The sequence below is a fragment of the Haematobia irritans genome, chromosome 1, assembly GCF_050003625.1.
Source record: "Haematobia irritans isolate KBUSLIRL chromosome 1, ASM5000362v1, whole genome shotgun sequence".
Taxonomy (NCBI): Eukaryota; Metazoa; Arthropoda; class Insecta; order Diptera; family Muscidae; genus Haematobia; species Haematobia irritans.
This window is the reverse complement of record NC_134397.1, coordinates 195363696-195388587: the sequence shown is the minus strand read 5'-3', so window position 1 is coordinate 195388587 and position 24892 is coordinate 195363696. Positions and strand designations below refer to the sequence as shown.

The window sequence follows — 24892 nt, the reverse complement described above, 5'->3', positions numbered from 1 at the left end:
AAATTTTTATAGAAATAAATTTTTGATAAAATTTTGAAAAAATTTATTTTATAGAAATAAAATTTTGATAAAATTTGCTATAGAAATAAAATTTTGACAAATTTTTCTATAGAAATAAAATTTTGTCAAAAATTTTCTTTAGAAATAAAATTTTGACAAAAATTTCTACAGAAATAAAATTTTGACTAATTTTTCTATAGAAAGAAAATTCTGACAAAATTTTCTACAGAAATAAAATTTTATCAAACTTTTCTATACAAAAAAAATTTGAAAAAATTTTCTATACAAATAATATTTTGACAAAATTTGCTATAGAAATAAAGTTTTGACAAAATTTTCTATAGAAATGAAATTTTGACGAATATTTTTATAGAAATAAAATTTTGTCAAAAATTTTCTATAGAAATAAAATTTTATCAAAAATTTTCTATAGAAATAAAATTTTGTCAAAAATTTTCTATAGAAATAAAATTTTGTCAAAGTTTTCTATAGAAATAAATCTAGTTTCTATTTTGTATCCCTACCTAATACTCACCATATTTCCCAATTGATATAGCAAAACAACTTTAAATTCATTGAGCAAATTTTATTTATTATATAATGCTATGATAGTTTTTATACGTTACACTCACAATTATTTTATGATATTCTTAAAAACGACACAAATAAAGTTATAAACTGTGGTATGTATGAAGAAGGAACTTAAAAACTAATAACCGATTAATAATTTCCTGATGACTTCGTCTTTTTTTTTGTATATATTTTTTTTAATTTTATTTTGTGCTAAAGTGAAATATATTTAAATGGAAAATGAACATATATAATAAAATCGTTTAAAACTTAAGTAGAATTAAGGCCATCATTCTTTGTTTTACTAATTTCTTTTTTGATTTAGATAATAATACTACACAAAATACATACAACATTCTTATACATATCATACAGATAAAATATATATATGCAATATAGATTGGATTGAATAAATTGAAATTGATAGTACAGGATAAATATTTTATATGTATAGGTGTATATATATCCAGATCAACAAGGATATGGGTGGTGGTGGGGGGTGGAAAGGACATACTATATAATAAATAGCTTGTATAAAAGCACACCTCGATAAAAGTTTTCAAAATAGAATTTGGTGGAAAAAAACTCCCAAAAATATGTATGTGTCTTTATTATTTGTATTTTCTCTCCTGTTGCAAAAAATGTTGTTTCATTTTTGGAATATGTTTTAAGGACAGCATTTATTACTTTTTTTGTTTGTTATACAACAAACTTAGTACCGTAGACTTAGATATAGATTTTTATCCCAGACCATGATCATCGAAGAAGCCTTGGGGAGTTTCATCCTGTAAATATATTTGGAAAAAAAGAACACAAACAAATGCACCAAAAAATATTTATCAAGAGTATAATATAGGCGAATAAATCTATTCACAAGGATTCAATATAATTCAATGAATCCTTAAGATATCATATCGAAAATTATGTTGAAATTAAGAAATTTATTTCTAAAACAAACTATTGTGAATAGATTACTTTTTAATTGATGGAAATATCGTAATTAATGTAGTAAAAATAATTCAATTTTTCCCAACAGATGGAGTTATATATCTGAATCTCCCTTTGTTCGATATCGGGTTCCAATGGATGGAATTAGAAATATGGAATTTAAATATTAAAAATTAAATCTTGCTATTACAATTGAATTTTCAATTAAAATATTAATGCAAAGATATTTCCTAAAACGAATTTTGAAACAACCGAACTTTATACCGAACTACATTCAATCTTTAGAGACAGACATTGTAGACAACCATTTTTACACACTAAAACTGCACTCAAACTACATTTTTGATACTATTTTCAAATATGAAAACACAAGATTGCCACATATACTGTCCCTAAAAGTTTGGTCGAAAAGAGTTTTTTGGGTAACAGCTATGGAATCCCTGGCTCGAAAGGTCAACATTATCATGAATGAAGACTTGATTCGGAGTGAACATGAATGGAGAACGACAATGAATCTGATGGACCATAAACTTAAATGTCTAAGTTACGCTCAGATGAGAGAAAAAGCTCACTCAAGCGGTGGTAGATACTACAGATTCCTTAATCCTGATGCTGGAGTGGACTACATGAAAGATATCGGAAATATAGAAAAAATTTCACTGCTAATGAGAACAAGAGCAGATATACTTCCATTAAATGCAAACAAATACAATAACCCGGAGAGTATGGAGTGCTCTCTCTGCAATACAGGCGAAGTGGAAAATTTAAAACATTTCATCACCTCATGTCCATTTTTAAGAGAAATCCGAATGTATAATTTTGGAAAATCATATCTGGAAGAAAATGAACTTGTGAGCATATTAAACGGAGAGTTTGAGAATGGATGGGACAGATTATATGATTATATTAGTTATGCTCTAAAATATCGAAATTATATTATGAATGAAAATTTTTAAAACAAAATTTGATTACTTATAAATTAAAAGGAACAGACTGGAATTAACTAAAATTTTGAAAGTGACAGACAACTTTATGTTATTGTCATAAATACGAATATATTTTGTTTATTTAAATTAAATTAAGGTTTATTTATTTATTTGTTTTCTTTCCATTGTATTAGCATATTGTAAACAAGAAAATGAACAAAATAAAATAATAAATAATAAATATATATATATTAATTGAATCAATTAAATTTTTCATTGGATCAATTAATTGCATTAGAAAATTGGAATTTAAATATAAAAAAATTAAATCTTGCTATTATAATTGAATTTTCAATTAAAATATTAATTAATTCCATTATTTTTTAATTAAAACCAAATTCGATTACAAATATTGATTGATTGATTTTAATTACAATTAATAAAAAATAAAATCAAATAAAATAAAAAAATAATATAATTTTTCTAACATCATCTAGCGGAACCCAATTGCCTTCCCCTTTCATTTACACTGTACAAAATATATCATGAATATATTTCCAATTAAATTCCTAATTGAAAAATATTCAATTAATCGACTTAATAATTTTTTAATCAAATCTAAAATCAATCACATAAATTAATAAAAAAAATCTTATCAAAGTGTGCACAAAAAAATTCGATGAAATAAAGTCTTTCATATGATTTGAAATTTCGATAAAAATAGGCTCGGAAAAATACGCTCACGAACATAAGGCATAACAAAAACTTTTCCTTATTGTAATGAAATTTTTGTTAATCAATTCTAGGATTGTCCCTATATCCAATAACGGATACCACATTATTCTGGTCGCACTTACGTACTCTCAAAAGTACGACTCAATGGCGAGCTACTAAAATTTTCTTGAATAGGGCGATTTTTTGTAAGACACGAGTATTTTCGTAAGCAACGAGTGTCACGAAAGTATTCATGAGTCGTGAGATATTATTCACGTCCACAATAGAGCTCGACCAAAGAATCGGCATCGGAATTATGCCAAAAATTGATAATCTGCGTCGAATCGGCTTTCGGCGTCAAAAGGTCGATTAACCGAAGCTTTTTTAATAATTTACTTCATATCGAAGTTCCAACGTGAATTTGTCCCAGAATACCCAGTACAAATAAGCAAAAAGTTCAAAGTCCTCCATATGGGAAAACATTACTTCATGTCCAATAAAACAGAACAGTTTCAATAACATGTTTAGCTTCACAGACAAGTATGGCCAGCGAAGAATTGTTTAGTGCAGCGGGACGTCTTTTTTCGGAAAGACGATCGAGTTTCTATGGAAAAAATTTACAAAAGGTCCTTTTTTATACCCTACAACATAGGATGGGGGGTATATTAACTTTGTCATTCCGTTTGTAAAACATCGAAATATTGGTCTGAGACCGTGTCCGTCCGTCTGTCCGTCCGTCTGTGGAAATTACGCTAACTTCCGAACGAAATAATCGATTTGAAACTTGGCACAAGTAGTTGTTATGATGTATTGTCAGATGGTATTGCAAATGGACCATATCGGACCACGTTTTCGTATAGCCCCCATATAAACCGACCCGCAGATTTGGTTTGTATACGCTCTACGAGGAGCAAATTTCATTAAATCTGATTGATAGTACGTGGTGTTAGTATATGACCTTTAACATCCAAGCAAAAATTGGTCCAAATCGGTCCATAATTATATAAATCCCCCATATAAACCGATCCTTACATTTTGCTTGCGGATCCTCTTGGAGGAGCAAATTTCAACCGACCCGGTTTATATTTGGTACGTGGTTTTAGTATATGGTACAACTATGCAAAAATTTATCCATAGATAGACATTGTATCTTTGGCAATAATGCTAAGAGCCGGCCCCTGAGTCGATCTAGCCACGTCCGTCTGTCCGTCCGTCCATCCGTCTGTCCGTCTGTATGTCCGTCCGTCCGTCCGTCTGTCAACACATTTTTGTGATCAAAGTCTAGGTCGCAATTTTAGTCCAATCGACTACAAATTTGACACAAGTATGTGTTTTGGATCAAAATAGAACCCTATTGATTTTGAAATAAATCGGTTCAGATTTAAATATAGCTCCGATATATATCTTTCGCCCGATATGCACTTATATATCCCCAGAAACCAAAGTTCTAGTCTGATGTACTTACATTTAGCACAGGGAGTAGAATTAACATTCTGACTATGCATGCCAAATTTGGTTGAAATCGGTTCAGATTTACATATACCTCCCCTATATATCTTTCGCCCGATTTTGACTCATATGGTCACAAAGGCCATAGTTTCGCTCAGATTTACATGCAATTTTGCACATGGACTAAAATTGACCTTCTTACTATGCATGCCGAATTTGGTTGAAATCGATTTAGATTTAGATATAGCTCCCATATATATCTTTCGACTGATATACACTTATATGGCCCCAGAAACCAAAGTTTTACTCCGATGTACTTGAATTTAGCACAGAGAGTAAAATTAACATTCTTACTACGCATGCCGAATTTGGATGAAAACGGTTCAGATTTCCCTAAGAGAAATGAATGAACCACATATGAACACCGTAGTTCAAAATTTCACTCGGATTTACTTGAATTTTTGCACAGACCGTACAAAGGACATGTTAGCAATGTGTGCCAAATTTGTTCAAAATCGGATCAGATTTAGACAAAGCCCCCATAAATATCATTTTCCGACTTGGGTAAAAATGACCAAAATTGACGGATATTCCTTACAAAATCGCCACTGCTACACTGGTAGAAAAAAACTTCGTTATAACAGGTTGGCTGATAAGTCCCCGGTCTGACACATAGATGGCGTCGCTAGTATTTAATGCATATTATTTTTATATAGTACCAACCTTCAAATGATTCGTGTCAAAATTTGATGTCTGTAAGTCAATTAGTTTTGTGAGATAGAGCGTCTTTTGTGAAGCAACTTTTGTTATTGTAAAAAAAAAAGGAAAAAAGGAATTTCGTGTTTTGATAAAATACTGTTTTCTGAAGGGAAAAAATACGGTGGAAGCAAGAACTTGGCTTGATAATGAGTTTCCGGACTCTGCCCCAGGGAAATCAACTATAATTGCTTGGTATGCAAAATTCAAGCGTGATGAAATGAGCACGGAGGACGGTGAACGCAGTGGACGCCCGAAAGAGGTGGTTACCGACGAAAACATAAAAAAAAACACAAAATGATTTTGAATGACCGTAAAATGAAGTTGATCGAGATAGCAGAGGCCTTAAAGATACCAAAGGAACGTGTTGGTCATATCATTCATCAATATTTGAATATGTGGAAGCTCTGTGCAAAATGGGTGCCGCGCGAGCTCACATTTGACCAAAAACAACAACGTGTTGATGATTCTGAGCGGTGTTGGCAGCTGTTAACTCGTAATACACCCGAGTTTTTCCGTCAATATGTGACAATGGATGAAACATGGATCCATCACTACACTCCTGAGTCCAATCGACAGTCGGCTGAGTGGACAGCAACCGGTGAACCCTCCGAAGCGTGGAAAGACTCAAAAGTCCGCTGGCAAAGTAAAGGCCTCTGTTTTTTGGGATGCGCATGGAATAATTTTTATCGATTATCTTGAGAAGGGAAAAACCATCAACAGTGACTATTATATGGCGTTATTGGAGCGTTTGAAGGTCGAAATCGCGGCAAAACGGCCCCATATGAAGAAGAAAAAAGTGTTGTTCCACCAAGACAACGCACCGTGCCACAAGTCATTGAGAACGATGTCAAAAATTCATGAATTGGGCTTCGAATTGCTTCCCCACCCACCGTATTCTCCAGATCTGGCCCCAGCGACTTTTTCTTGTTCTCCGACCTCAAAAGGATGCTCGCAGGGAAAAAATTTGGCTGCAATGAATAGGTGATCACCGAAACTAAGGCCTATTTTGAGGCAAAACCGAAGGAGTACTACCAAAATGGTATCAAAAAATTGGAAGATCGTTATAATCGTTGTATCGCTCTTGAAGGGAACTATGTTGAATAATAACAAGTACATACGGCCGCAAGCTCGGCCAGGCCGAATCTTATGTACCCACCACCATGGATTGCGTAGAAACTTCTACGAAAGACTGTGATTTAGTCCATACATGGTATATATTAGACAATAAAGTTATGTATAGTTAAGTCTACAAATAATTACGAATCGATATGGACTTTTTGTACGTAGAGAGCAAGAATTGAAATATGGGGGTCGCTTATATGGGGGCTATATACAATTATGAACTTGATATGGACCAATTTTTGTGTGATTGGGGATCGACTTATCTGAGGGCCATATATAACTATAGACCGATATGGACCTAGTTAGGCATGGTTGTTAACGACCATATACTAGCACAATGTACCAAATTTCAACTCACTCGGATGAAATTTGCTCCTCCAAGAGGTTCCAAAACCAAATCTCGGGATCGGTTTATATGGGGCTATGTACGATTATGGACTGATATGGACCACTTTTGGCATGGTTGTTAAATATCATATACTACCACCACGTACCAAATTTCAAGCAGATCGGATGAATTTTGCTTCTCCAAAAGGCACCGGAGGTCAAAACTGGGGATCGGTTTATATGGGAGCTATATATAATTATGGACTGATAGGAACCAATTCCTGCATGGTTGTTGGATACCATATACTAACATCACGTACCAAATTTCAACCGAATGGCAAGAATTTTGCTCTTCCAAGGGGCTCTGGAGGTCAAATCTGGGGATCGGTTTATATGGGGCCTATATATAATTATGGACCGATATGGACCAATTTTTGCATGGGTGTTTGAGGCCATATATTAACACCACATACCAAATTTCAACTGAATCAGATGAATTTTGGTCTTCCAATAGGTTCCGGAGGTCAAATCTGGTGATCGGTTTATATGGGGGTTATATATAATTATGAACCGATGTTGACCAATTTTTGCATGGTTGTTATAGACCATATACTAACATCACGTACAAAATTTCAGCCGGATCGGTTGAAATTTGCTTCTCTTAGCGGCCTCGCAAGCCAAATCGGGGGATCGGTTTATATGGGGGCTATATATAATTATGGACCGATGTCGACCAATTTTTGCATGGTTGTTAGAGACCATATACTAACACCATGTACCAAATTTCAGCCGGATCGGATGAAATTTCCTTCTCTTAGAGGCCTCGCAAGCCAAATCGGGGGATCGGTTTATATGGGGGCTATATATAATTATGGACCGATGTGGACCAATTTTTGCATGGTTGTTAGAGACCATACACTGACACCATGTACCAAATTTCAGCCGGATCGGATGAAATTTGCTTCTCTTAGGGGCCTCGCAAGCCAAATCGGGGGATCGGTTTATATGGGGGCTATATATAATTATGGACCGATGTGGACCAATTTTTGCATGGTTGTTAGAGACCATATACTAACACCATGTACCAAATTTCAGCCGGATCGGATGAAATTTGCTTCTCTTAGAGGCCTCGCAAGCCAAATTTTGGGGTCCGTTTATATGGGGGCTATACGTAAAAGTGGACCGATATGGCCCATTTGCAATACCATCCGACCTACATCAATAACAACTACTTGTGCCAAGTTTCAAGTCGATAGCTTGTTTCGTTCGGAAGTTAGCGTGATTTCAACAGACGGACGGACGGACGGACGGACATGCTCAGATCGACTCAGAATTTCACCACGACCCAGAATATATATACTTTATGGGGTCTTAGAGCAATATTTCGATGTGTTACAAACGGAATGACAAAGTTAGTATACCCCCCATCCTATGGTGGTGGGTATAAAAACGAATTTTGACAAAAAAAATGTGTTTTTCTTTGTTAGACCGGGGACTTATCAGCCAACCTGTTATGTATCTATCGACCGATAAATAATAAATGTAATTTTGCGAAAATGTCTTTAGATTTCCCATTAATTATGGTGATTTCGATTGGTAAAAAATATGTTGCATATTTTACACATTACCCCCATAAATCGAAAAATTTAGTTCGATTGGAAAATTCAATGCAGCATACCCAAAATGTGCACGTTCGATTGACGGGGTGTTACCCATCGCAAAAGCAAAAGTGTAACCCATTTTACACCGTAGCTGGTCTACCGTGCAGATGGTTACACTTTCAGGAGTGGAAGACGTTTTTATTTTTCGACCTAAATAATAGCGTTGTTGAAAATACTAAAGAAAGTGTGTAACGCGTCTATTGCGGTTGCTTTTCAATTTCTTCAACACAGCTGATTAATTTACCAAGAAGAAGCATATCAATTGTTTAGTGCCGCGACAACAAAACTCGATGTTAAATATTTTTAATATAATAGCAAAATGCAAAACGCAAATTTTTGGCCAACACCATTGTAGATGCGCTATTGGAGAGTAGTTCTTCTGACGACGAAAGAGAGAGTAGAGTAGAGTAGTTCTGCTTGGACGAAATGACCAACGGCGAGTTAAAAACATTGTTGAGGATGTAATCAATTTGTAAAGGGTGATACGGTCAAAATTTGGTCAATATAAACTTGACGTATTTCTTTCAATTTTGCATTTAAAAAACCTGAACACCCCTCATTTTGAAGGTGTGTGTGTAGAATGTTGCTCCTATTTTGATTTTGGAATTCACCCTTGAGTTATCAAAATGCCGTCCAAGCAAGAAGAGCATCGTATCAAAATTTTGCTCGCGCATCGCAAAAATCCGAGCTACTCGCACGCAAAGTTGGCAAAATCGCTAAAAATTGCCAAATCAACCGTTACAAATGTAATTAAAGTGTTTGGGGAACATTTGTCGACAGCCAGGAAATCTGGATCGGGGGAAATAGAAAACCGGAAGCTGCTGAGACGACAAAGAGAGTTGCCGATAGTTTCAAGCGAAACCTAACCTCTCTCTCCGAGATGCCGCAAATAAGCTGGGTGTATCGTCTACAACCGTGCATCGAGCCAAAAAACGAGCCGGACTATCGACATAAAAGAAGGTAGTGACTCCAAATCGCGATGATAAACAAAATACGACGGCCAAAGCGCGACCCGGAAGCTGTACAGGACGATGCTGACGAAGTGACTGCGTGGTAATGGACGACGAAACCTACGTCTAAGCCGACTACAAGCAGCTTCCGGGACAGGAGTTTTATACGGCAAAAGGAAGGGGAAATGTGCAGATATTTTCAAGCACATAAAACTGTCAAAGTTCGCAAGTGGTTTGGCAAGCCATCTGTACCTGTGGCTTGAAAAGCAGCATTTTCATAGCTTCCGGGACTGTCAACAAAGAACTTTACGTGAAAGAGTGTTTGAATAAACGTCTGCTGCCTTTCCTGAAGAAACACGGTTGTTCCGTACTGTTTTGGCCGGATTTGGCATCTTGTCATTACGGTAAAAAGGCCATGGAGTGGTACGCCGCCAACAACGTGCAGGTGGTTCCCAAGGACAAGAACCCTCCCAACACGCCAGAGCTCCGCCCAATTGAGAAATACTGGGCTATTGTCAAGCGGAACCTAAAGAAGACAAAAAAAACTGCTAAGGACGAGCAGCAGTTCAAGGCAAACTGGCTTTCTGCGGCGAAGAAGGTGGACAAGGTGGCTGTACAAAATCTGATGGCAGGTGTCAAGCGTGAGGCCCGGCAATTCGGATTTGGAAAAGCGAAAGCCTAACTGAATATTTTTCCTGAATTTCATACTAATTGAACTTGAAAAAGAAATTTAATTTGATTTTTTAAATAAACGATTTCACCGATTTACACGCGTTTTACCTTGACCAAATTTTGACCGTATCACCCTTTATGTGACAATGAATGAAACATGGCTCCATCAATACACTCCTGAGTCCAATCGACAGTCGGCTGAGTGGACAGCGACCGGTAAACCGTCTGCGAAACGTGAAAAGACTCAAAAGTCCGCTGGCAAAGTAATGGCCTCTGTTTTTTGAGATGCGCATGGAATAATTTTTATCGATTATCTTGAGAAGGGAAAAACCATCAACAGTGACTATTATATGGCGTTATTGGAGCCTTTGAAGGTCGAAATCGCGGCAAAACGGCCCCATATGAAGAAAAAAGTGTTGTTCCACCAAGACAACGCACCGTGCCACAAGTCATTGAAAACGATGGCAAAAATTCATGAATTGGGCTTTGAATTGCTTCCTCACCCACCGTATTCTCCAGATCTGGCCCCCAGCGACTTTTTCTTGTTCTCAGACCTCAAAAAGATGCTCGCAGGGAAAAAATTTGGCTGCAATGAAGAGGTGATCGCCGAAACTGAGGCCTATTTTGAGGCAAAACCGAAGGAGTACTACCAAAACGGTATCAAAAAATTGGAAGGTCGTTATAATCGTTGTATCGCTCTTGAAGGTAACTATGTTGAATAATAAAAACGAATTTTGACAAAAAAAAATTGTTTTTCTTTTTTAGACCGGGGACTTATCAGCCAACCTGATAAACACATATGGCAAAATAGAATACTTATATCGGTCTATTTTTGGAACACTACATCTTTAAATTACAATTGGAAAACTGTTAAAATGATATTTAAGTACACCGCCCGGAGTCAGAGTCGAGGCTAATAAGAAATGCTGGAGTCGGAGTCGGAGCCGGAGTCGAGCAAAATTTACTCGACTGCACAGCCCTGATATTATATGTGAAATGTGTCATTGAAATTAACCCAATGAAACAAATTCGTTGATATAACGACATTTTTCGTTATTATAATGAATTTTCTGTTAATCAACGAAACGTTTCGTACTATTAACGAATATTTTCATTGTCGCAACGAAAATGTTTCATTATATCAATGAAATAGTTTCGTTGGCTCAATTTTAATGAAATTTTCTTTGTGTGCAAATCGAAAACTTCTGAAAATGACTCAAATTTTCCTATAGCTCTTATATGTGTCTATCGACCGATAAATCATAAATGTAATTTTCCGAAAATGGCTTACATTGTGTTTCACCCCAGAGAGTTAACCAACTTAAATTTTAGTCTATAAATTTTTTTCACAAATTTCGCAGCCTAAATTTTAGGATGCGAAATTTACAAAATGTTAAGGACAAATTTCCTTAAAATAATGAAATTTTAATTAAAATAAAGTTTATAACCTTTGCTTCAAAATTTTTTTGCGTCCCATCGCTAAAGTCGAATGTCTTTGAACTAAGGCTAATTTTCCTTAAAGTATAGAAACACATTTTTGATTTAAAAAAATTGTCCTTAAATTAACTGAAATATTGAAACTTTAGATTTAAGATAAAAATGCTTTAAATATAGGCTAAGACTTATTTTGAAGATTTACCATCTTTGGTTCAAAGTTTTTTTTGGGAATTAAGAAAAAATTTTGTACGTTGATGCACCCGTTATAATTTGGATTTTTAAGGTGAAATTTGTTTCTACATGAATAGCTTTACGAATATACCGCGAAAAGTGAATGAAAATTCGATAAATGGAATCTCTACCTTAATTTTAATTTTATTGATCCTAGATTTAAAGCCAGATAGGTCGCTAAAAAATGTCTTTATTTTAAAGAAGCCGCATCTTTGGCTCGGAATCAATGCCAAAATCCTTAAAGGAAGGTCAAAATCTTTGGATCCAAGTAAACTTTTTTTTGAGTATATACAACTCAACAAATTTGAAAGATTTGAGATGGTCTCGAAAATGTAGATCTACAAAGTGGTGCAGGGTATATTATAGTCGGCCCCTATCCGACTTTAGACTTTCCTTAAATTTTCGATATGATATCAAAGAATTTCTATTAAACATTTTCATACTTACATTGTTTATAAATATATATCTTATCATAACTATTTTTATGTAATTATACTTAAATTTAAAATTTTAAATTTATAATATACAAAGCACAAAAAGCTATAATCTCGCATACTTATATATAAATTAATATTTATATATTGTTAAATATAATATATTTGAGTATACACTATAGAATATAATTCACCAGTTATATATGTAAATATTGCAAATATTTTATTAAATACAATTACAGACCATTAACCCATTTGTTTAAAACAAAAAGAGAAATACGATTACATTACTTTAAATGTATGCGGTGTGTTATCCAATTTGACTGTAAAGCATTTTTATGTATATGCACAATCTACTTTTTATTGTTGTTGTTGATATATATAATTGTTATTTTATTATTGTAGTTGTGTTTTTTTTTTTTAGTAATTGGACAAAATTACAATATTGCCAATTGAATAAATGTTGTATACACTAAAATTTACATTCATTACACAATACATAAATGCAATTTTTTTATTTGATTTATTTTATTTTTTTTTTTCTAAAGGACAATATTCATACGCAGACGATACACATATACATAGTAAATATAAAACAGGAAGGACATTCACATACACCTTTATGTGTATTAATTCGTTTTCGTTTTTTTTTAATTACCACCAATTTTTCATTCTATTTTATTTTATATATATATATATATATATATATTTATGAATATCTATCTAAAAATTCCTTCGTTTTTTGTTCTAATTCACTCATATTCGAAAAAAAGACAATCATTTTCGTTTATTAATCCCCATATAAAAAAATTGTCGTGGATTCATAAACAAAACTAAACAAAATAAGAAAGCAGAGTTTTGGAATAAAATTTTCAAATAATTTTTATTGATTAATTATACAATTGTTGTAATATTATAAAACGATTAAATTTAAAAATATTGGCTTATTTATTGTTGTACATAAATAATAATAAAAAAAATATTATATCCATTAATTAAGAAAAATAATTTTCAGTTGGATGTCATGGTTCTTTTAATTTTGAAGGCAACCTTTTTGTTTTATTGCTTTCTTGAACATAATATATATTTTTTTTATAGCTTAAAATATTTCTTAAGGATTTTCTTTTCTCTTCTCTTCTAAGCTTTGCATGATTTCTTTACGTTTTATTATTTATTATAACAAGGAGGAATTAAAACTAAATTGGCACTGTCATGAAAAGCAAAATGTAATTGTTTTTTTTTTTAAAGAAATGAATATGTGTTTGATTCACTAATGATTTTTGTTTTTTTTTTTTTGAAAAGCGTAACGGTTTTTTGTAGGAACCATAAATACTAGAAATTTCCATTGATAATGTTCTGGGAAATAGCAATACACTTGTTATTCTACTTTTCACCTTCACCACTACTATGATACAGGGTGTGTTATAGATTTCTGCAGTGTAACACCAGAAATGAAATCAGATAAACGCCAAGAAAAAATACTTTCCTCCTGAACGAAATTTTAGACACGAACAAACTTTTGCTTTGTAAAAAAAGTATTTTATTTTAGAACAAATAAACCCCAATTTTTGACAAGCTAATCTGGTTTTAATCTATACACAAACTATTTTTCTATGATTCAATCACGAAATTAATTGAACCAATTAATTTTTTAATTGAAATGTTTTCATTCGCGAAAATGATAGCATCAGTTTTAATTTAATTTAGAAAAAAATCTAGATTAAAAAATTAATTGATTCAATTAAAAATTTAATTGATGTTGATTGCAACACTCAATTAATTTTTTAATTAAAAAAGGTAACTATTTTCCATTACTTCCTGAATTGGCTTAGAGTTTTTATTTGGAATAACAATTGATTGTTTGAAATACATTTTTTTAATTAAAAATTAAAACATTTTTTTCATCACTTTTTTTAACTGACTTAGTTTTCCGAATTTGATTAAAAAGATAATTGTATCAATTAACTTTTTAATTAAAAATTTTGAAAATTTAGGAAAAATTTACTTATTAAAAAAAAAGATAAAAAATGGAAAAATTATAAAATGGATCAATTCCAGGACCAATACAGAACTAGCCCCTGGTATGTACGGATTAGTCCCAATCTCCATTGCCACACGAGTTAAGAATAATGTAATAATATGATATTCAAAAACTTTGACCAAAAATCTACCAAATTTAAACAATTTTCATTTTAAAATTTTTGATACAATTTTTGAGGTTGCTATGGGAATAATGATTTTCTCTCTGATATAGCCCGTGTTTTAGTAACCGTTGTGTTTAAATATTGTTTGTCATCGAATTACCTTTGAATTGTCATAGAAAATTATTTTTGATTCTTGTTTGAAAATAAAGACACATTAATTGTCGACAAGAGAAAATATATAATGGAGCAAACGTTTGAACAAATTTTGGAAAATTTTGGCAAAATTTTCTATATAAATAAAATTTTGGTAAAATTTTCTATAGAAATAAAATTTTGGCGAAATTTTATATAGAAATAAAATTTGGTACAATTTTCTATAGAAATAAAATTTTGACAAAATTTTCTATAGAAATAAAATGTTGGCAAAATTTACTAAGAAATATAATTTCGACGAAATTTTCGATAAAAATACAATTTTGACACAATTTTCTATAGAAATAAAATTTTGACACAATTTTCTATAGAAATAAAATTTTGACAAAATTTTCTATAGAACTAAAATTTTGACAAAATTTTCTATAGAAATAAAATTTTGGTAAAATTTTCTATAGAAATAAAATTTTGACGAAATTTTCTATAGAAATAAAATTTTGACAAAATTTTCTATAGAAATAAAATTTTGGCAAAATTTTCTATAGAACTAAAATTTTGACAAAATTTTCTATAGAAATAAAATTTTGGTAAAAATTTTCTATAGAAATCAAATTTTGGCAAAACATTCTATAGAAATAAAATTTTGGCAAAATTTTCTATAGAAATATAATTTCGACGAAATTTTCGATAAAAATACAATTTTGACAAAATTTTCTATTGAAATAAAATTTTGGTAAAATTTTCTATAGAAATAAAATTTTGACAAAATTTTCTATAGAAATAAAATGTTGACAAAATTTTCTATAGAAATAAAATTTTGGCAAAATTTTCTATAAAAATCAAATTTTTACAAAATTTTCTATAGAAATAAAATTTTGACAAAATTTTCTATAGAAATAAAATTTTGACAAAATTTTCTATAGAAATAAATTTTTGACAAAATTTTCTATAGAAATAAAATTTTGACAAAATTTTCTATAGAAAAAAAAATTTCTATAGAAATATAATTTTGACTAAATTTTCTATAGAAATAAAATTTTGACAAAATTTTCTATAGAAATGAAATTTTGGTAAAATTTTCTATAGAAATAAAATTTTGACAAAATTTTTTATAGAAATAAAATTTTGGCAAAATTTTCTATAGAAATAAAATTTTGGCAAAATTTTCTATAGAAATAAAATTTTGGCAAAATTTTCTATAGAAATAAAATTTTGGCAAAATTTTCTATAAAAATCAAATTTTTACAAAATTTTCTATAGAAATAAAATTTTGACAAAATTTTCTATAGAAATAAAATTTTGACAAAATTTTCTATAGAAATAAAATTTTGACAAAATTTTCTATAGAAATAAAATTTTGACAAAATTTTCTATAGAAATAAAATTTTGGTAAAAATTTTCTATAGAAATAAAATTTTGACAAAATTTTCTATAGAAATAAAATTTTGGCAAAATTATCTATAAAAGATTTTTTGGTAGAATTTTCTCCAAATTTGGGTATATTATTTTTGGTTCGAGTGGCAACCGTGACCAAAACGCAAAGAATTCTAACAAAGATTTCAAAATCTACTATTTTTTTGTAGAATTCTAAATGTGGCACATGGTTGCCAATTCTGGTCAAAATTGAGACCAAAATTAATTTTATTAATTAAATATTGATAACTCAAATTTACGATAAACCAACTGATAGAGACGGAAGAATCAATTCAGCAAAACAAACTTATTTGTTCTTGCCACCCAGATAAGGGACAGTTTCGTGCTATTGTGAATCAGAGAACTGCAACCGTTGGCTTTTTTTCGTATTGCAATCTTAGCCACAAAAAGTCGTTGGTAGTGAGTAAGACACCAATTACCATGCGATCTTTTGCTTTAATACAAATGCAAAAATAAAAACACCATTAGTATATACCTATATTGATTTGCAGTGTTTTGCGGTGTTAAACCAATCGTCATCGCACGGTTAACAAAAAACGCGTTTGGTCGTACACAGAAAAAAATTTCACGAAAAATTTTCCAATTAAAATTTTAATTGAGTTTTAAAAAATATTCAATTAAAAATTTAATTGAATCAACAAATTTTTTAATTGAAACAAAAATCAATCACAAAAATTAATAGTATCAATTAATTTTTTAATTGGATCAATTAATTTTTAATTGACCTTCAATTCATTTTTTAATTGATACTATCATTTCTGTGATTGAAGACATTTCAATTAAAAAATTAATTGGATCAATTAATTTCGTGATTGAATCAGAAAAAAAATTTTTTGTGTGTATACACACACTGGGTGTGATTGCACTCAACAACAACAACAACTAGCAGCAGTTAGCATCACCTTAAGAGTATTGAGAGAGTAAGAAATAAGAGAATACGAATCTGCCAAGATATATGGTAACCAATTTGAGTGGTTGTTTTACTACGTTGTTTTCGAGAGACCAACCACCGACAGTTGTCGTTTGCGATGAATATTGGTGGTTGAAATTCATTTTACCAATTGGTATTTTAAGATTGCAAATATTGATGTTTTTCTAAATACACTGGTCGGTTGCGGTAGATCGCAGCCGTTCTCTGTTGTGAATCGTATGATACAATTAAATGGGTAGTCATAGGCAACATTATACGAACTGATATAGGGGTATGTTCCGATATTCGGATTCGCAAATCGCAAAATTTTCGTTTAGCGATATTTTCTTAACCCCGAAACATAAAATTTGTAATTTTGGCAACATAGTTCGCTTTGATAAGAAGTTCAAATACAAATTGAATTTAAGTCCGATAGTATGTCAATTTTTTTCTTTATAAAAAAAAACTAAATTCTTGCGATTTGCGATTCCGAATATCGAAACATAGGGGATAGTGTATATAGTGATACTACATCAGTCGCTATGGCAAGAAATCGCCTTAAAGAAATAGAGCAAACCAATATTGACATCCAAGAAAGAATAAAATCGTTGGAGAATATTTGCAGTCAACTCCACGAAGAAAAATGCTCAGCCAAGGCCTTTTCGCCCACCACCTATTATAGTTAGCGCTGTGGAAAATTACGCCGCCCTTCGCAACAACATAAAGACGAAAGCCTCCAAAAAGGTTCACTATAAAACAAATAGATGATCACTCTCAAAAAATAGAGAAGTAATCGAAGCTCAGAATGAGGCCAACGTACAGTGGCATAGCGAAGAACTTAAATCACTCCTGCAGACCCATCGAAATTATTTCGGATCTGAAAGAACAAGGCTTCAATTCATTGGTATACGAAGAATGCTGTTAATATATTTAACCTAAGCTTCTAGCCTTCAGAGAATATAAAAGATATATTTGAAATAAAGCAAATTTTGAACACCCTTGTCAAAATAGAAGTAATTAAACTTCCAACTCTTAAAATGCTTTTAGCTAATCAGTTAAAATAATTTGTTTGTAACTGTGTCAAATATTAAAAATATACTTTCAACAGAAGCAACTGAAAGGATAATGAAAATCATGGTAATGCATACTTGCTTACATTTAGGAACTTGGGTTGACTTCCTGCATCTTTTTTCTCCAAATTCATGCCATAATTGTTCAAAATTTGGATGAGAATTGCTCCACTTTATTCGGTCCAAGATATTTTTTTACCCCCGAAATTACCCCTATTTAATGTTACCCCTAAAAATCCCCCTAAACGGCAAAAAAGCCCCTAAATTGGGGGGGGGGGGTGGAAAAGTAAGTATTCGGAATCGCAAATAAATAATCTACAACAAATTGGGGAAAATTTTCTCTCTATAGAAAATTATGTAAATATTGTATTTCCATAGAAAATGTTGGGAATGCCCCAATGTAAGAACTGCCAGGGATATAATCATACAAAGAATTACTGCTCAAAACAACCAAGGTGCGCTGGCAAACAAGAAACCAAAAATTTCGAAAAAACGTCCGTTTTTCGAAATGCTGCAATTGCGGTGAACAACTTCCTGCAAGCTTCACAGGATGTATTGTCGCAGAGGAGCATCAAAAGTTGCGCAATCAAAAGCAAAAATTTCATAAACATTATCAAAACTCGGCTCCAAATTAATAAGGGACCATAAAAAATGCACCAGTTCCAACTATCTCGCAAAATGCATCAAAAACAATTCAGCACAGAACAACTAATCCGCACTGTGATACAGTTAACAACAATAACGCTCAACAAACTGCGCTTTTAATTTATCATAACTCAAAAAACAAAAAGAAAACTTTACCATATTTTAGAGTACCAACATCATTTTTTGAAACCTTCCATTTCTATGATTATATAAAAAAAAATAATCCAAAATACTATATATGACAAGGTGGAGTTGTTAAAATACTATTCGTTGTATAGAGTTATGTGCTTATCATAATATTAAGTGGAAAAAGTGTAGGATATTCATATTTGTCTGTGTGTGTGTGTAAATATGTATATAAATATCTGATATAACAATATGTGCACTGATGTTTTTTTTTGTAAATGTATGTGTGTATATACGTATATAAATATGCATGTATATGGATCTTGATTTCTATATAAGTCCAATATCTCTTAATGTGCCCTCTACAACGTCATCCTAGATAGAGTGGTAGAAGTAGTAGTAGTAGTAGTGGTAGCGGTAATGATTATACAGGATCACAAGAAATAATAGAAGTATATAAAAAAAGAAGAAGAAAAAACGGGAAGAAAAGGCAATTTGAGTGAAGTGAATGTGTCTAAAATAAATTAGAGCCAGCTACACACAATAATCAAAAAAAACCATATAGTATATTGACTATTATTATTATGATTTTTCATATTTAATTTTGTAAAATGTAGATTTAAAAAGAACACAACACACATTACAAAAAATTAAAAAAAAAAATACATGTCTTTGTTATATCACTTAAAAAGGACGTCTATGCAAGGGGGTACAAAGAAGAGCAATATTAAAAAAAAAAACACATAAAAATACACGAAACTCACTTTCTTCTAAATATAATAAATGGGAATATACATACATATATATCATAAATGATCTAAAATCTAAATTATTTATTTGTAATAAAATGTTTCACATAAATTTCCTTTTACCAGAGTTAAATTTTAAAAAAATGTATGCTTCAATTTTCTTTTGTGAGAAGTTGGTCACTTAATACATTTAAAGCTTATTATCCACGTTATTGCATTTTTTTCTTTTGTATATACAAACTTTATTAGAATAACAATAATTGATGTGATTACGAAAATGATTGTCTTTTTATTTTAACTAAATTTTAAACTAGACTTCTCTATGGATATTAATAACTTTCTATCGGAATAATATTCTATAAATAATTTAACACTATATTCATTTGCAAAAAAAAACTATTGTATATCGTTAGTTCTGGTGTACTTACGCAAATCTTAGGCGAATATTTGAAATTATAAAACATGAGGTTGAGACATTTTTAAGCTCAACCTCCAAAACATTGGACTATGATAATTTTTATATTTTTCATAACGCCAAGAAAACAGCAATGTACCAAAGGGTCCCACTCTAACCCATTTTATAGAACACATGATCCCAAAAATACAATATGAACGCATGAAACAATGCAATGCAGTCACCATTGCCAGTATTTTTTCCGTGAGTGGGCTCAAAATTTTGGATTTGTGAACTTGGCGCGTAATTTTCCGAAATCTATTCAGCCAATTTCCCTAAGTCACAGGAAATACCAAAGGCCGCTGAATTTATAACCATAACATTTTGTTTGTCGAAAGGACTCGTTGCGACTAACGGGAAACTAGGCTAAATCTAGTTTAGGTTCATTATGATTTACATACCCAGCAAAAAAATTTGGAAGTTCTTCCAGAGGCACAACTTTAAAAGCACTTCCAGAAGATGTACTCCCAATGATGTTATTTATTTTAACTACATAGGAATTTTTTTCATTCAATTTTTTATAGCATGCTTTTTTTATATTTTTAATGGGTAAAAACAACTGGCTTTCCGAAACTGGACTTTTTAATTTTTGTTTAATTTTCTATACTGCTAGAAAAACCTTTGTAATATGCACGAAATTTGTCATAAACATTGTCAGTCAATATTAAATGAAACATTTTCTACTATTAGTGAACATTTTCATTGCCTCAGTGAAAATTGTTCTTTATGTCAATACACAGAAAAAATTTTCCGTAGTTCAACTAACGCTAAATTCAACTTATTTTTATTGGAAAAAATTTATTTGTTAGTGGTTAAATTTTATTATTTTTTTCGACATTTTCTACAACTTAATGAAAACTTACTTTTTTTAAGCATGTCTCAAAAATTTTATGAACTAAACGTGGGTATAAAGTTCAATGATCGTACACATAAGTTCAATATGAACTAAAGCAAACGAAGATTTTCGTACGATTCCCAAAAATAGTAAGAATGAACTACTGTATGGTTAAAATGGTGATAATTTGGCGCCAATGATTTTCTTCTTTTATTGTAGTTCATTTTTTCTTCTATGAGAGGATGTAATTTCGTGAACTGCAGTTAAAAAGTACAACAGGGTATTCAATTTTCCTGATTTTAACAACGCTTTGTAGAAATCTCAAAATGTGGAGTAAAATTTAGTTCAATTTTCGTGCGAGGTAGTTCATTCTTCCTATAAAACAGTTCACTTTTTTTCGGTTTAGCTCAATTTTATTGATTTTTTTTCTGTACGTAACACCATAGGTTAGGATAGGTACCGTTGTATCCTGTTAGGATACGTACACCCAAAAAAAATAATTCTTTCCTCCCAAACGAAATTTTAGACAAACATAGTTTGTTTCTCATTTGCTTTTAGCTGTAAGGAAGTGTATTTGGAAGAAAAGTATATACTTTTTGTGATAAACGTTTATTCTTTTCCAGGATGTAAAAACAATTTCACAAAGACTAACGCAAAAAAAAAAAATTTTTTCTGGCTAATTGCATTTTCCCTCACATCTTTCTCACTTCCACGAAATTTGTAAGTTCTTAGCACCTTTTTCTGTAATACAAACAATGTAGAAGAAATTATACGATTTTATAATTTTTTTTAAAATTTTTTTACCTTTCGCCTGGACGGAGAATCGAACCGCGGACCATGGAATTTGTAAGCCAACACACTATCCACTGAGCTATGTACCTGTTATGGTCATCAATAGATAAATATCCATATAAGTTATATTTATGCGGCGCCCACGAGCCGATTAAACAAAGTTTATTTAACAGAAAAATACATTTAGTTGGGCACCGTGGAGCAGTGGTTGCTACGTCCGACTTGCATGCCAAGGGTCGTGGGTTCGATCCCTGCTTCGACCACAGTGTTTTCTTTTATTTTTTTTACATATATTCCAGATATGGTCGGAAGATTCCGAAAAAATGTTCAACATTACATTCTACTATATTAATTTTTTACTATGAACTGCAAAATATGTCTTATTAAAAACCTAAAGTCAGAAAAGAACAGCGTTTGATATAAACGAAATGGACTGTGTTGTTGGTTCAAAAATAACTTTTTTTTATCGAAAAAATAAAAATTTTGTAACAAACGAACTTTTTTGGTGATAAAAGTGTATACTTTTCGAAGCAGTTCAAAAAACTCTAACAAAAGAAAAACGTTTTCGGTACACGTTTTCCAAACGTTTTTTTTTCTTTGCGTGTAGTATAGCTTGGAAAAAATGTCTACTATAAAGAAGCACTATATAATTTTTATTTGAAATTGTTTTCATAATCGAAATGAATGTATCAATCATCAATGCCAATAAAAAAATTAATTAAAAAAAAAAAACATAATTTTAAATATTAATTTATAAATTAATATTTTCATTCCGAACAATAATCAATCACATTAACCCTCTAATGCCTAATCCCGCCTTTAGGGCTTCATTAAATAAGATAGCTTTTAGTAAAACACACCATACACGCAAAAAATAATTCTTTCCTCCCAAACGAAATTTTAGACAAACAATGTGAAAATAGTTTCATAAAGACAAGCTCAAAAAAAACATTGTTTTCTTGCTAATTGAATTTTCCCTCACATCTTTCTCACATCCACGATGTTTTTTAGTTCTTAACACCTTTTAGTTCTTAACACCAACAATGTAGAAGAAATTATACGATTTTATAAATTTTAAATTTTTTTTTTTACCTTTCGCCTGGACGGAGAATCGAACCGCGGACCATGCACTTTGTAAGCCAACACACTAACCACTGAGCTATGTACCTGTTATGACCATCAATAGATAAATATCCATATAAGTTATATTTATATAGCATAGCTTGCGGCGCCCACGAACCGAATAAACAAAGTTTATTTAACAGAAACAAACATTTAGTTTGGCACCGTGGAGCAGTGGTTGCTACGTCGGACTTGCATGCCAAGGGTCGTGGGTTCGATCCCTGCTTCGACCAAAGTTTTTTGTTTTGTTTTGTGTTTTTTTTTTTTTTTACATATATTCCAGATATGTTCGGAAGATTCCGAAAAAAATGTTCAACATTACATGGTAGTATATTAAATTTTGAACTGTAAAATGTGTCTTATTAAAGACCTAAAGTCAGAAAAGAACAGTGTTTGATATGAACGAAATGGACTGTCTTGTTGTTTCAAACATACCTTTTTTATTGAAAAAATAAAAATTTTGTAACAAACGAATTTGTTGGTGATAAAAGTTTAAAATTTTCGAAGCAATTCCAAAAACTCTAACAAACGAAAAACGTTTTCGGTACACGTTTTCCAAACGTTTTTTTTTTCCTTGCGTGTAAGACAACAAAAATTAATAAAATAAAAACAAAACTTAGTTGAACCTGTTCAAGAGCCTTTGCAGTATATACTGAATTTTACCGTATACATTTTTCTTGATAAGCTTTCTTGCTTTTGTGTCGTTAACATTGAATATTTAATCAGCTGACAACAAAATTGGGGCATTAGAGGGTTAATTACTTGAATTGTATCACTTATTTGCGTATGATTGATGATATAATCATTGATTTTATCATATCTGTGATTAAAGTAATTTCAATTAAAAATTAATTGAATGCATTAATTTTGGGATTGAATTTTGTTTCAAGTCAATCACTAATTGAATTAATTAATTTTTATAAATGTATATGTTTTTTTTTTTTCAAATTCAATTAGAATTTTATTTGAAAAAAATTGTGGTGATATTTTGTTCTGTGTATTGACATAAACAATTACTGTAGCAATCTCAAACAAATCGGCTATTACACAAAAAAATATCGCCAATATTTTCAAAAAAAAAGAAAAGAAAATTTTAATTAAATTTCCAAAGATAATCAATTAAAAATTAAAAAAATTAATTTCAACTAAAACAAAAATCAATTACAATAATTAATTGTATCAATTGAGTTTTTAATTGGATCAATAAATTTTTTTAATTGACTTTGGTGCTTGATACTATAATTTCTGTGATTGAAGACATTTCAATTAAAAATTAATTGGATCAATTAATTTCGTGATTAAATCCAAAAATTGTTTTTTTTTTCTTTTGTGTAGTTTTGTTTTTTCCGCTCTTGTAGAATTTCGAGTTCTTTGTCTGGAGACTAAATCCATGTTATAACAACCACAAATGACCCCAAAACAAATATTTATACGAAATCTTTGTAATTGATAAATATATATATTTACCAATAAATGAATTAATATATAAATAAACTTTCTTAAATGACTATTCTATATGCATAAGTACACTGACAATTTCAACTAGAAACTAAAATTAGATTCCAGTGTAAAATACACTAAGAGAATAAAATTTGCAAACATAAAAAATACATATGATACATACACAGATATATAAATAGAAAAATTAATTTTAATTCAAATATTCATTGAAGTCCTGATAATGTGAAGGAATTGGTGGTAGTATGCGGTAACAGTATCAAAAATTGTAGTAGTAGGATGTTTTTTTTTTTGATACATAACGAACATATATTAAATGTTTGAGTGAGGAGAAAGGAATCGTTTACAAGATATATAGAAAAAAAACATTAAATACAACAAACATCACACAGATACACAGCATCAGATTTGGTTAGCAGTGATATTGTTGTTGTTTAATTTTTGATTGAAGGTGATGATTGATTGATTGGTTGGTTGGTAGTAGTGGTTGGTGTTATTTAAATGTTAATATATATATTTTTTTTATATTATTTTATTTTGGAGGATTTTGGTGGTAAGCATTTTCAATAAGAAGATAAAAAAGGGGTGAAAAGGGTTAAGAGATTATGAATTAATATCACATATATTTTTGGAGGATATAAATGTTACTTTATTAGGAACAATAAAAGGATAGCTTTCTAAACTAAATGGCTAACTAAATATCAGATTACCACAAAACAAAAACAATCATATTCGCTAGTTGACATATCAGGAATTTGCAATTAGTAAAATTAATTTATATATTTTGTTTTTTTTTTTCA

General features: G+C 30.9%; 1 protein-coding gene across 1 annotated transcript in view; it reads right to left on the bottom strand.

Moving 5' to 3' along the window:
* Positions 1 to 571: 571 nt before the first annotated feature.
* AP-1sigma (AP-1 complex subunit sigma-2) overlaps positions 572 to 24892 on the bottom strand; it is a 45297-nt gene continuing 20976 nt past the window's right edge. The window contains exon 5 of the mRNA XM_075292461.1: positions 572 to 1355. Coding sequence (XP_075148576.1) covers positions 1311 to 1355 — 45 coding nt within the window. The 3' untranslated portion in view covers positions 572 to 1310. The remainder of the gene's footprint in view (positions 1356 to 24892) is intronic.